At 36.6% G+C, this 15,045-nt stretch overlaps 2 protein-coding genes across 3 annotated transcripts in view; both read right to left on the bottom strand.

Annotated features, from left to right (window-relative positions):
- Nucleotides 1-1,104, bottom strand: part of DYNC2LI1 (dynein cytoplasmic 2 light intermediate chain 1) — a 39,133-nt gene extending 38,029 nt beyond the window's left edge. The window contains exon 1 of the mRNA XM_070734535.1: nt 1,011-1,104. Within this exon, the coding sequence (XP_070590636.1) occupies nt 1,011-1,024 (14 nt within the window). The 5' untranslated portion in view covers nt 1,025-1,104. The remainder of the gene's footprint in view (nt 1-1,010) is intronic.
- Nucleotides 1,105-3,050: 1,946 nt separating this feature from the next.
- PLEKHH2 (pleckstrin homology, MyTH4 and FERM domain containing H2) overlaps nt 3,051-15,045 on the bottom strand; it is a 72,834-nt gene continuing 60,839 nt past the window's right edge. The window contains exons 25-30 of one of the 2 annotated variants that reach the window (XM_070734534.1): nt 14,073-14,214; nt 11,674-11,819; nt 10,427-10,556; nt 9,263-9,349; nt 7,797-7,934; nt 3,051-5,519 (exon numbers count right to left, since the gene is read on the bottom strand). In XM_070734534.1, the coding sequence (XP_070590635.1) occupies nt 5,352-5,519; nt 7,797-7,934; nt 9,263-9,349; nt 10,427-10,556; nt 11,674-11,819; nt 14,073-14,214 (811 nt within the window). In that variant the 3' untranslated portion in view covers nt 3,051-5,351. Of the gene's footprint in view, nt 5,520-7,796; nt 7,935-9,262; nt 9,350-10,426; nt 10,557-11,673; nt 11,820-14,072; nt 14,215-14,789; nt 14,901-15,045 lie in introns of those variants that run through there. The other variant, XR_011557514.1, reaches the window with a different exon arrangement.

Raw genomic sequence — 15,045 nt, 5'->3', positions numbered from 1 at the left:
TTTTTCAATTGAATTGTATAGCTTATGTATTATATTAGCATGGAGAGCACTTGCCTAAAGTCACCAAGAGTCAGGTATGGATAAAAACATGTGCTATGTTAAAGGTCAAAAAGATGCTGAATTGATTTATCTTGGTCTTTTTTTTTAATGGAAAAACCTGACATTTTAACAGGGGTGTGCAGACTTTCTATATTCACTGTACGTTCAAGTAGTTTCTATGGAACTGGTTTGCCACTGATTTTTGTGGGGACTTCTCCCTCATCTCATTAGAAGATACAGTTAGTCCTTGATTTACTTATTTACATTTTCACGCCTTGTGCCTCTGACCGTTTGGATCAACTTGTTGATTTTGCATATTTGACCCCTAAGACAATCATCGTTGTACCTCATGATTCTTAACAAATGTATCTTTTCTTTTATGTACACTGAGAGCATGTGCACCAAAGACAAATTCCTATTCTATTCGTCATTCGCTTTAGATCCAAAGGGTGATATCTCACTCAGTGATCGCGCAACACCGCCACTGCTCGTTCTCTTTTAGAGCGGAAAAGATTGGAAAAAATGCATTTGTGGCTCTTGCCGCCGCCCCCAGGCAAGAGTTGTGCGCCGTTACGATGTCCCTTTTGCCAACAGCACCCTTCCTTCCCCATTGGCGCATGGGACAAACAGCGGCCCAGCGAGCTTCACTCTCCCTCCGAGAAAGCAAGCGAGCGAAAGCGGCAACTTTGTCAAGAAACGGCGGGGATTTTAGGCCGCGATCTACTGCCCGATAACCATAGCAACGGCGCTTCAGAATTACACTTGCCATCGCTTTCCTTCACGCTGAGGCAGCGACGAGGAGGGATGGGTATTCCGGAGACTTTCTGTCAAAAACTGACGAGGAATGGAAAACAATCCGGGCGATTATTGATATAGGGCGCCGGACACACAGTCTCCTCAGAGCAGGAATAGCCCGTGTAACATGTCACGATTCCCCCTCACTAAGGAAAACCCAACTCAATTCTCTTTACCTGGCCCCAGGCATCGCTTCTCAAAATCGGCGGCGAGGATTTTAGGCCTTGAGCTACTCCCAGATCGCCATGGCAACAGCGCCGAACCTCCGAGCGGAGCTTTATGGGAATTGCAGTTCTTTGTGGGAATCGTTAAGAGAAATCTAATAAAGTCCAATCGCTGGACAGTACGGTTTAAATGCTTCGAATAAGCAAAAGGGGTAGGAGCAATGAGAGCAAGAATATTTTGAGTAAATAATGCTCTAAAGCAGTGCTTCTCAAACTTGGGAACTTGAATGGACATCAACTCCCAGAATTTCCCAGCTGGATATGGAACTGAAGTCCACATATCTTAAAAGTTGCCAAGTTTGAAAAAAGCTGCTCTAAAATAGGGTGTGCTATCTAACCCTGAATCTATATGTCAAAATATAGACTTCTTCCTCATTTATTTTATTTGTTAAAATACAGTTATATAAAAATACCTTATACAAAACTAAAATTAGGTTAAATAAATATAAATGTTCTAATATAAATTAACATTGTGTGAATTTAAGGATAATTTGAAATAACAGAGCCATTAAAGTATTTCTTGATTAAGTTTATATAAATTGCACATGTTTTCAGTTTTCATTATTTTGGGATGAGGCCCATATTTAACATTTGAAGATAAATGTTATGTATAGCTAATTGTACCAGTATACATATAGATAGGATACATCTATAGCAATACATGGGGACAGATGTACATGCAGAAGTGCAATCCAATTTAAACTTGTAGTTTCCTGCAGTACTGAATATTGCACACAGCAAGTTGGTTAGGCATGCACATCTTTTACACAGAATCACAGTGAGAATAATGGTTGCAAACATGTCTCTTTTTAATAAAAATATACAGTAAATGAAATATGATTATACATCACCTCTATAAGAGTACCAGGGTACCATTATTAATTTTACATGGAGACAGCAACAAATATAGAGCTATGCTGGGCTCTTCGCCAAGTACCTTGGTGTGTGTGTGTGTGTGGGGGGGGCAACAGGTAAAAATTCTAGGTGTTAAACTTTTATACAGTTTTTATTTTCCAGCATGAAAATGGATCTCCTAATTAAATGTAATGAAATTACTTTGGAAAATGTTGGTCCCACTTCTAAAGTCTAAAAAGACTTCAAAAATAAATTTCCCATAATTTTTCCTAAATAGCAGTATAGTATGTCAGAAACCCTACATTTACACATTTACAGAGATTTATTTATAGACATGCTAGTTGGTTATGCAACTATAGTTTCTTTTAAACCAGTACTTTCTTTTTCTTTTTTAACAAAGGAAGAAATTTCACATAGGTGACAAACTGTGAAGTGAAAAATATCTGATATGGTCCGCATAAGTACATTATGGTACCAACCCTCTCACATACACCTAAATTTTACTGGGTGTATGTGATGGGGTTGGCACAATGATGTAATCTTGCCAGGTATTCATATGTGGGCATATCTGCATGGGTGGACTCACCTGGAGACAGATAGTGGAGCCGTGAGTCGGTTCCTAAGACCATCGGAAATATGTGTTTTCCGATAGTCTTAGGCAAGTCGTGTGAAAGGGTCGTTGCGACCCACAAAGGGATTGCGACCCACAGATTGAGAACTCTTGTTCTAGAGGATGACTACCGAAACTTTTGGCTTGCTTGGGCAACACTGAGTGAAGAGGAATGGTCTTGGATTGCATATAAAGTATATAATGTAGTTTATATATATAAATGCATATGATAATTTTGAAAGTTTGTGATCTTGTGTAGCTGCATTACTATCTGTCCAGGGCCAGATGTGGCATATGATAACTGGCTTGAATGCTCCAAGTCACCAGGAGAGAGGGGATGAGAATGACTAAACTACATCTATCAACCCTTAGGAATAATGAGAAATAATTTTCCCTGCTTAATCTCTAGATGTTCAGAATGATGCAAACAAGATGATAAAGCAGGACAATACTAAACTACAGCATGATTGATGGAATACATCTGGCTGAGATATTTAGTTCCTTTTTCCCCCTGAATTTCCTTTCTATTTTAGTGGAAGAAAAATCAGTATTACTAACTCTGTGCTGCGATAATAACAGCTTTTATAATACTCAAGTTGTCTGTTCTTGCTTTTAGCACATATTTTATCCTGTCCTATTCATAAAGCTCCTTTCCACCAACAGAATATAGTACTCCCCTTCATATCCTAAATAATTCCAGCAAGCATTGTAAGTATGGAAGTTGTGATTATCTTTGGCATTCTAGGGCATTATGACAGGTTTAGCCACTAAGACACATTAAAAAAAGCAACCATGTGATTCACTGCTCCACTGAATTCTTTAGTAAAATCTATTAAAATTATTCTTTCTATAAATTTTACAACATATTTTAAAACTGAAGAATGGCAAGTTTTGCTCAAAGTTCTGATATATATTTATCAACATTCAGACACTGTATTCATATAGTATAGTAGAATATTAGTGGGTAAAATTATTTTAATAAATAATAAATAATAGTGAAAAATTATTTTGTAAACTTGTAAAAAATAAATAGCAGATCTGTGAATTGCTTTAGGAATCAATAATTAAATCAGTTTGGCCAGCTGTACATTGACTAGTAGCTCTACTAGCCAGCTTTTTGAGTGAGTGAAATAGATTGGCAAAGATTTACTAATAATGAAAACAAAATAAACTCTCCCTTTCCTACCGTACAATTCTTCAGCCAATTATCTACTATACAAATGAAAAATGGAAATGGTAATAATCAAGAATTGATATTTTTAAATCAGATATCTTGAATTCAAAGTGTTTTTTACATTGCTGATTTAAACTGTTAATAATTGTACATATAGTCTTGTATTATTAACTAATATTAAACCACTCAGAGTTGTCTTTTGTTTAAACAGTATTGCTTATAAATTCAATTAGAATTAATTTATGAGCAACACTGTTTTAAAAAAATAAAACTACCTTCATACATGTATGTTCATCACTAAATGATATATTATGCTAATTTGCATGTGCAACAATTGAATAGTACATGTATTTTACAGTACCAACAACAGATATTGTCCCTAAAGCAAAAATTTTTATCCTGAGAGTTCTATGTTTCTATGAGAGTTGCAAGCCAATAAAATAGAGCAGAAAGAAAAAAATGGTGGATAGAGATGGGTTTGAAAGTACCAGAATGAAAAGATCATATTTTTATAAAATTTATCAGGTATTTAAATGCTAAACAGTTTTCTCCATAAGTAGTTTATAAGGTCATGTTTAGATCAATTAAGACTGAAAACACATATTTATGACAGAGCACTCTTTCACCCTAAATGAGCTATTGTATATTTACTATATTCACATATCATTCCAAGATGTAGTATTTGTTTTTAGCTTATGTGATACTGTTTTCTTCAAAATAAGACATCCCCTGATAATAAGCCCAATCATGTTTTTGAGTGCCTGGCAATAAGGCCAAACACTTATTTTAGGGTTCAAAAAAAATATAAGACAAAGTCTATTTTGGGGGAAACATGGTATGCAAATAGGATCAGTGAATAAACCATTAACTTGTTTTATTGGCTTAATCATTATAACTATGAGTCATCAAGGCTTCCTGCAATCTGGGTATTCCTAATGTTTTCTGCCTTGCCAAATTCTTAACTTATCAACTTAGATCTAAGTGCAGTTAAATGAGAAGAAACGAATTATGACCTGGTCAAAGAATTACAGTTACTATACTCATTGCAAGAATGTTGTCATATTTTACAAGAGATGGTTTAGCATGATATGTGGATCCAATCATATTTTTTAGAAGTTCTAAATCTAGGAGCAATTTAGAAAAAAACTGAAAGAGTTTAGAAGAAAAGGAGGAAAGCAGAGGCTTTGTATGAATCTCTGCATTTAAATATATTATTTATCCAATGTTTTCATTATTATTTTAACTTCTGATTAGTTTTAGTTACCCAATTCACAGTGTTTATTCAGAATAATCATGTTTGGATTACCATATATACTATATATATTATTTTGTACTTTGTATATTATCATAATTATGAAGAAAAATGCAATTTCTCGTGTACCACAGCTTTGAGCTTGATTAGGACTGTTACTTCTAGGATGCAAAAATTCAGATAGCTACCAAGACAAAAAAAAAAGACCATTCTTCTATATTTTTACTGTCATCCAGGGGTCATCTAAATTTTTACAGTTCACATCTGAGTGTCCCAAGCTTGGTAGAAGAATGAACGTGCAAGAGATATTGTCAACAGCTAATTTACAACAGACTGTCTTTCAATATAACCTAAAATAAATGACATATATTTAGTGCCACTCTTCATAGATACTTGAAGTTTTCATAGCAAAGTAGGTCCTTTGGTTGGTCTGTTTTGCAGTAAAAATGAATGACATTCTATATCATTAGATTTTGGATTTCTTGATTGTGGAGCAGAAAATTCATGAACTGTCTTCTGTTGATGAAAATTGTTAATATAGCTGGCAATAAGTAGAGTAATCTCAAGGATCTGAAACAAAATGCATGGAGTTAATACAGTGTTTCTCAATTATTTTCTGTTATGCCCCCCCCCCTCCAGGAAGAAATAACATTTTGCGCGCACGCCCCCAACTTCCTGCTAGGATGATTGTTTGCAATATTCAGCATATTTTCTCTGAAAAAATTCAAGTGGCTTATCAGCATAATTGGGGTGTAATTGGAGTGCAATAAATTAAAGGACACCTTAATTTATTTGGCTTCATGCTGTCCACTGTCAACATTTTTAGAAACAGTAAACATACCGGTCTTTCCTTTTCTTCCACCATAGTCACAGTGACTATGCTTTGTCATATTTCCTCATCTTAGATTTTGGGAGATTTACGTTTGTCTCATTAATTCCCTCTCTCCTTTCTTTTAATCCCTATTAAATATTTGTCCATGGTGTCTCTCTTTGTTATCTGCACTTCATATCTCCTACTATATGCTCTGCAAAAAAAGTACGTTGCCGGGGTCACACCCCACCTGGCATTGCTCTGCGTCCCCCCAGGGGGGGCCGCCTCACTATTTCAGCAACACTGAGTTAATAGTAATGATACATTTAGAACACATTTAATAGACCTTAATTGTTTAATTGGACTACACTGAATGGGGAACAAAAAGTAGAGTGTGTCTTAAAGTTCGAATTCAACGCTTTCTCCAATGCATTGATAATGTTTTATTTTATATATAATATAATATTTTCAAAGTATGTCCATCAATCAAAGGATGTGAAGGAGGAGATATGGTGCTTTTGCATCAGTTGATGTAACTACCGAAATGATACCAGCTTTTCTTGTTGGAAATACCTCCACCCATTTGTAAAAAAAGCTTTTGCATTTTGAAAATGATACTCCAATAAAGATCAGGAAACACTGTTATAGGTCAAAAAGATTTTTACAATTAATATTGTAAAGAAGACAATTTGAAATCTGACTGTTTGAGGATATTTTCAGAGAAAGAGCATTCTCTCTTCTCTGTTCTCATTTTACTTCATATACTGTATTGCTTTCATAACGATTGCAGCCAATCACAAAATACACATTTAATAAAAGGCCAGTCCTAGTCCTTCCTGCATGCTTATTATAACCCTTTCACTTACCTTTACATTTTGTTTAGGTTTAAGCAAAGGATTAGTTACAGCATCTAAATACCTATTACAGTAATACCCCGGTTATTGCGTCCCCGACCATTGCGAACAGGGTAATTTGCGATTTTTCAACCCGGAAGTCAAAACACCATCTGCGCATGTGTGCCCTTTTTTTCTATGGGCACGCATGCGTAGATGGCGCCCGGCAGATCAGCTGCTGGGCGGCTTCCCTGGGTCTTCCCCCTCTTGCTGGCGGGAGGGCGAGCAGCGGGCATCAGCAAGGAGTTTTCCCACCGCCCACGCAAACTCCTCGCTGCCGCCCGCCCTTCGCCCGCCCACGCCGTTCATTCTCGCCGCTTTCGAGCTGAGTCCTGAAGCGAATTCGCTCCAGGACTCAGCTGGAAAGCGGCGAGAGCCAGCGCGGAGAAGCCGTTCGCTGGCGCTGGCTGTCGGCGCTTTTGAGCTGAGTCCTGAAGCGAATTCGCTCCAGGACTCAGCTCGAAAGCGGCGACAGCCAGCGCGGAGAAGCCGTTTGCTGGCGCTGGCTGTCGGCGCTTTTGAGCTGAGTCCTGAAGCGAATTCGCTCCAGGACTCAGCTCGAAAGCGGCGAGAGCCAGCGCCAGCAAACGGCTTGTCCGCCGCCTGCCCGCTAGCGAGGAGCCGAAGATTGGGGGCGGCGCGGCTGTTTTAAAATGTCGCCGCCGGCATGGGGGGCTTGCCAGCACCCCCCGGACCCCCAACCCGGGTTTGGGGGGCTGCTAGGAAGCCCCCCATGCCGGCGGCGATGTTTTAAAACAGCCGCGCCGCCCCCAATCTTCGGCTCCTCGCTAGCGCTGTGGGAGTAAAAACACCATCTGCACATGCGCAGATGGTGTTTTTACTTCCGCAGCGCTACTTAGCGAAAACCCGCTCGTTGCGGGGGGTCCTGGAACGGAACCCTCGCAACGAGCGGGGGATCACTGTAGACCCATCTGGAAACTAAAGACGTTCTTGAAAAAAAAATGGTGCCAATCATTTGTTTTGAATCATGCCAACTTTACATGTTAGATGAAAAGCATTTTGAAACATGAAACTTAAAAGTCAAATAAGCAGGGAAATTTCTATGAGTGTTAGATGTCTACTTTCGTTCTGCATATCTAATATCATTTAAAGCTGTTGAGCAATTTTGGTTAATATACTAACCTTTGGTTTGACAAAAGTAAACAAGAGTTTTTCGGTATGCTTGTCTTCAGTACTCAGGTTGTTAATCACCAGCATAAAGTCTTCTTGATAACCTCCAAAAGTCACTAGGTTCTTATATAAATATGTCATTATTAACCGCTTAAAGAAATGATGTTCCATGAAAGAGAGGGGAAAAAATAAAGAGATAAATTAATGTCTATTTATTTTCATAGGCATGGCTTTGAACTCAGGAATTACATAGCATTTAGAATTATTATAAGGGAATGTTTCAGTTCAGTAATAATCTGTGAGGACTGCATTCTAAACCTTTGTTACTAAAGTGACCGATACAGAATCAATTCAACCAAAATACAATTCAACGTGCTCACTACATATTATCTCACATAGACATAGAATACATTTATAAATAAATGTAGATAGATAAAGAGAGCCAAGGTGGCGCAGTAGAGTGCAGTACTGCAGGCCACTAAAGCTGACTGTAGATCTGTAGGTCAGTGGTTCAAATCTCATCACCAGCTCAAGGTAGACTCAGCCTTCCATCCTTCCGATGTGGGTAAAATGAGGACCCGGATTGTGGGGGCAATATGCTGGCTCTGTTAAAAAGTGCTATTGCTAACATGTTGTAAACCGCCCTGAGTCTAAGGAGAAGGGCGGCATAAACCAACCAACCAACCAACCAACCAACCAACCAACCAACCAACCAACCAACCAACCAACCAACCAACCAACCAGCATATATTCATAATCATAATGTTCATAGAATTATATATACTGGTGGATTGGATCCTGACTTGATCGTACTTCAAGAATATCCTATAAAAGCAGAGGGGCAATATCTAAATTCAGTCCTCCAAACTTCAAATCTCAATCAACAAATGTTCTGTTCTGTATATTGGCAAAAAGAATCAGAACAACAAATACAAGCTGAATAGACAAGACCTTGCAGACGACCCTAATTCTGTCAAAGATCTTGGAATACTGAGATCAAATGATCTAAGTGCCAAAGCCCACTGCAACTATATCATCAAAAACGGTTCAAGAGTTGTTAACAAGAGAAGTAAGTAAGTAAGTAAATAAATAAATAAAATAAACAGATAAATAAATAAATAAATAAATAAATAGATAGATAGATAGATAGATAGATAGATAGATAGATAGATAGATAGATAGATAGATAGATAGATAAATAAATAGTCATGTTCAAACTTGTCTGGTCTATCTCAAAAGACTGACAACAATATTGCAAGTAATTGTAATTGTCATACTAGTACTAATTTTTAAAAAATTCAAGGATATTTTCTAATAGTGACAATCTAAATCAACAAACAACCAGTTGCCCAGGATGCTTCCTTTAGCACACAGTTATAAGTGCGTTGAATTCTGATTTTATATAGGCTGGTCTAATACTATAAATAACCTTTGCAGGTATAAATACCAATTTAGTATTCCAATTATTTTCTCCTTACCATGGAATTGTATTCAAGAATATTAATACCATTTTCAGAAACAGCAAGCCATATCAATGTGCTCTCTGGCGTGGATGCTGTCAAAAGCTAAAAACAAACAACAACAAAATAAATACACATATAACTGTAGTTATGACATTATATATAATAACAAACTGGTCTACATTTTAAATTAATAACTGAAATAATGAGCAATTCCATAAAAAGAAACTACCTGACGATAAGCAACGAACGTATGTTGGTGTTTCCTCTGGAAACACAAACAATACTACAGACAAATGGTGGCTTCCCCTTTTCTGGATGTATTCAGGCAGAGACTAGATAATCACTTGTCGTGAATGCTCAGATTTGGATTCTTGCCGCAGTAACCCCAATGGCTTATTCCAACTCTACTTTTATTATAATCAGATTTTCCTGTTTTGGACTATTCTATTATGCTCAAACATAAAGTGATATCAAAACAATTAGGTTCTTGGATTTTTATGTTCTAATCATAACAATGTACTAATTTAAGTGATAAGTAGGGAGAGAGAGAGAGGGAGAATAGAGAGAGAGGGAGAGGAAGAGGAAGAAAGAGAGAGAGATCTTGCAGGTAAGAAAGCCAGTGCGGTGTATTGATTTAGAAACAGGCCAAAAAAATGGGAGATTATAGCTTCCTGTCCCATCTTAGGTACAAAAATAATTGAGTGACATTCGGCTAGTCACTCTTAGCTGTAAGAAGGAAGAAATGGCAAACCACTTCTGAAAAACCTTGTTAAGAAAACTGGAGAATCGGGCAGATAATGCAGGATAAAATCAGTTTTGCCATTAGCTATATCATACAGCTACCTTAGAATATCATGAAAGCAATTGTACTCTATATTGGTTAGATTGAACTTGCAATTAAATAGTTTTTCCCAGAATAATGATAGACTTACCCTCACTGGAAGTTTTCAAATGTGGATGGCCATTCCTGAATTGATTTAAGTATTGGTGCTGTTACCATGATCCTTACCAGTTGAATATTTCCTGCTCCATTCAATACATTTATAAAATCCACATAAAGTATTAATTACTAAATGCTTTAGTTATTTTAGTGGCAAGGGTAAATAGGGCAAAGGAACAGTGTACAGGAAAAGATTTTTTTTCCTGGTAAAGAAAAAAGTGAAAAAGTATTTTTCTTACTTTTGCTGCAAACAGCTTGGCACCAAAGAGAGGCCACTTCCGTACCACAGCAAGGTAAATGCGCACACAATCTACAGCAGTATGCCCACGAAGAGCCATCCATTTGGTTGATAATCTATGGTAAAGCTGTCTTTTAACATGAAGCATAAGGGGAAAAATACAAAATAAAACAATATAGGATAAAATGAATTTATATTTGACTGTTATGAAATGAAGCACAATATATATATATTTATAGAGTCTATGTGTGTATGTATAAAAATGAGATAGCACTGTTCTGTAACTTTTTAAATTTTGAATTTAATGTGATTATGGTATGAGATAATTTAAAGCCTACTATTGACAATATGGAAGAAATGCAAAAAATCTTTGTATGATGAGAAAATGGAGCAGACAGAGACACGTACAGTAATATTCCAGCTTATAATATATGTCTTATGTTTTGATGCACACCATTATTTCTTTTACCATCATATATTCTGAGATTTCAGGCAACAATAATAATTGGACCCGGATTGTGGGGGCAATATGCTGGCTCTGTTTTTTTTCAAAGTGCTATTGCTAACATGTTGTAAGCCGCCCTGAGTCTAAGGAGAAGGGCGGCCTAAAAAATAGAATAAATAAATAAATAAATATATAAATCAAATAATTAAATATAAAAAAATGAAACTATTAACTATTAAAAAACAATAGTGTACATTTAATTTGGGTGTTAACATATTTTGAAGTAATTTATCCAACTTCCCTAGTCTCTGTCTAAGAAATAAAAATTATTGAAACATTTAACAGGACCTTTACATATACTTAGGGGTGGGCTACTGCCCGGATGGGGGGGAACGCAGTGGGGTAACAAAAATGGAGGTCTACCCCATAGCACTCAATTTGCACTGAAAGATATTGAAAGAAAACTCAGGGTGTCCTGCATAAGCCATGCCCACAGTGTGGTAGTAAAAGTTTTGGTAGCCCTTCACTGTATACACTGCTCAAAAAAATAAAGGGAACACTTAAACAACACAATATAACTCAAGTAAATCAAACGTCTGTGAAATCAAACTGTCCACTTAGGAAGTAACTGATTGACAATCAATTTCACATGCTGTTGTGCACATTCAACTTTGTACAAAGTATTCAATGAGAATATTTCATTCATTCAGATCTAGGATGTGTTATTTGAGTGTTCCCTTTATTTTTTTTGAGCAGTATAGTTCTATTGGCAGCTTTAAAAAATATAAATATTAGTAACATACCTTAACTGTTCTTCTGAACAATTATCTCTGTATCTTTTGGGGTAAAATTTCTCTACAACTTGCTTTAAAGTTTGATTAGATTTTGACAGGGAAGTTACTTGACTTGCTGGAGTTGAGAAAGGTCTTTCAAAATCTCCTATTTCCACCTTGTAGATAAGGAACAGAAGAAAAAAACGTGAATGAAAAAGTGATTACAAAAGCATTTTAGTACCTCAGCATACTTAAGCATCTACAATCTAATATCTATAATGTAATGTGTATGTTCTCGGTAATCTTTTAAATAATTCTAATAAATCTAATTGCTGTAAACTCCATGATTTATTTTTAGAAGATGAAAGTTTTAGATGCAGAAATTATTAGTGCCAGTAGAATTAACTATAAACATTTGGTGTTTGTGGCACTGTGGCATTTTGTGTGAAGCGTAACCATTTTCTTTATTAGAATTAAATTCAGATGAAGACTATAATGTCCTAGGGTGTGAACAATTAGGCAACTTTGGCTCCTATTTGCTAGCCACCCCCAGGACTGAATATGATTGGCTGCCTCATTGAGAGTAGCTGCATATAGAGAGTCATTGTGGTTTGTTCTGTGCTTCTTCTTACTTGTATTGTTGTAATAATGCTTGTCTTTTGTTCTTGGACTATATAAGACAGAATGTTGCTTCCAAACCCAACAAACATTGAATTTGTGATATGGATCACTAGATGTTGATATATTGCATATCCCTAGAGAAACACTACCAGGCCGTTTATATTGTGACCATACAATTCAAACACTATAAGAATCATGTGATACTTGTCTGAATATGGACTGAAATGTATCAGTAGTGGAATTCATTTTTTAAAAATTATCAGTTCTGTAGGCATGAGTAGCTGGGGGGGGGGGGTGTCATGTGACTGAGTAGGCATGGCCAACTTGACATCACTCACATCCATGACCACTCAGTCACATGACCCCCCCACCTAGCCACACCACAGAAAAAAGTAGGATTTTAAAATAAATTCTACCTATCTATTTATTTTCTGTCCAGGCCTGGCCTAATTTATCAAAGGCCTCCTCTTACATGCCACCCCATTCTCCCTTAGCCAGTCGCACACATTGCCCCATTTCCCCTTCAACGGCCTCAGCCCTAGCCTCACTTCCTCCCCAACCACGGCCTCTTTCTTTGGACTGCTTACCTTTCTCCCAGGGCAGAATGCAAGTTGGGGTCCAGAATGCAAGTTGACCTCCAGTAGTTTTCTGTGATCTCCAGCCATTGCTGGGAAGTGGCTGGGAAAGAGATGGTGGCTGGGAGGCTTCTTGATGCTGGGAGGCATCGAAAAAGAGAGCTTTTTGGTGTGCCCCCCAGCCTCCTCCTCTTTGCCAGCTGCTTTTCAGTATTTGTGCCGGCAGGCGGGGCAGGTAAGCAGTGATCATGCTACCGATTTGGGGGTGTGGCCAGCCAGTGGTCGCTACCGGTTCGGCGACCCAGGCCAAATGACTGCTACTAGTTTGCCTGAAACGGTGTGAACTTGTAGAAATCCACCACTGCTCCTATTCATATCAAGGATCTTCTCTACCAGTTATTTTTTCTGGGCAAATTATCTGTGTTTTTAAGCTGTTTTCCCTTATTTCACAAGATATTGATATATTTCATCATTATTAAATGGGATTCAAATGCATCACAAAATGTTAACTTATGGTATTTTAATGTTTCTGCATTGAAAGTATTCTGTAGAAAAACACTTTTTCTTCCTAATCACAGTATTTTAGTATTCAGAAAATGCCATTTCTCCTTCTTCATTTGAAAACAGCCTAAAAAGTTTAGTACTCCCCATAGACTACTCAAGTGGGAGTGCCCAAGTACTCCTTAAAATAATAACAAAGGAACTCGTTTTTCTTATCAAGCTGTCCTTCCCATTTATTGAACATTTTTTTGGTTTGCCTAACATATTTTACTAATGTATAGCTCTCATTTTTGCTAGAATTGACACATTACCAAACATTAAAAACTAAATAAAGAAGAAATATACATAAAGAGTACTTTATAAAAAGCGATGTGTTAATTTTAGAGTCTCTAGAATTGGAGTAGCATATAAACTAGTAATAAAAAATAAATATTGGACAATTCTTATTATAGGTAGCAAATTTGGTAAATATTGCTTAGCATTAACATTAACAACTATCATTTTGAAAAATATTTAAAGATCAATTCACCAGCATCAGTGTTTTACAATTTGGCTATTAAAATAAAATGTTGAATTTCACTGATTTGATAAGGCTTTGATTCAAATAAAAAAGGAATTATTCCAAGCATAAGGCCTAACAAAATAAGAGTAACTGATTTATCTATGCTTTATTATATCATAAAAGAAATATCTATTAAAGGCAGACAACTGGAAAATCACAAACATAATTACCTGGGCCAGAAGTGCTGCCAATTCTAGTGCCAGATCTTTATTTACAGGGAAGAACCCATTTATAATTTGATCATTTGTCTGATACATTAACAGTAGTTTTTCTCTTTCTGTCTCTCCCCGGATTTGTGCTGAAAAATAGAGCCTGTGAAAGAAAACAGTGATATGTTAAATGCTGATAATCACATAGTATGTGCAGTATGTGCAGTATGTGCAGGGAATAAATTATAAGGTACTGAAATATATATAAAGTCAGTTCTAGTAATACACATTTTAAAGACAACTAAAAAGAAGTCTGATCATTTTTACACTGAATTCAAGGAAAATTATGCCCTCCATAGAAATATCAAGAGAGATAAATTTTAAGACTACAGTGTCACAATGCAAAGAAAGAAACATTTAATGTGATATTCACATAGGCTCTAGCTAAATTCAGTATTATAAAACTTTTATAGGAAAAGAAAATATAAGGTAGCCATGCAGCAGAAAAATCACAAGAAATAAGGCAAGGTGATTAAAAAAAGCAACCAAGACAAGGCTAAGATAATCTGAATTTCCATGTTCAGCAGGGAATCTCCTTTCTCAGAACACAATACCAGAAGACTGTAGATAGGAGGACCAGTTTCTATTTGTTTATCCTTGCTGCACTACCATCTTTGCCTACGAGTTGCTTTCAATGTGGAAATGACCTTCTCTGATGGAATCCAATTAAGCCAGTACCTTTAATTTCGTCTTTCAGAATTTTTTGCACATTCTTATTAGGAGATATGCAAGCTAAGAAAGGAGAATTCTGATGGATCTTCCTAGATCTTTTGACCTGTTTCTTCCCTTCTAGTTTTTCAAAGAGAAAAAGAGATAAGAGATCAGAAGTATAATGTACTTTGAACGTGCATTTTTTAACATTTTAATAACTAATGTTATTGCTGAAAGCCTGATCAAAGGCAGGTAAGCAGTCAAGAATCTTAAAAAGTAGCTT

The sequence above is a fragment of the Erythrolamprus reginae genome, chromosome 1 (assembly GCF_031021105.1).
Source record: "Erythrolamprus reginae isolate rEryReg1 chromosome 1, rEryReg1.hap1, whole genome shotgun sequence".
Classification (NCBI taxonomy): Eukaryota; Metazoa; Chordata; class Lepidosauria; order Squamata; family Dipsadidae; genus Erythrolamprus; species Erythrolamprus reginae.
The sequence above is the reverse complement of the archived record's forward strand: the minus strand, read 5'-3'. Positions and strand labels throughout refer to the sequence as shown.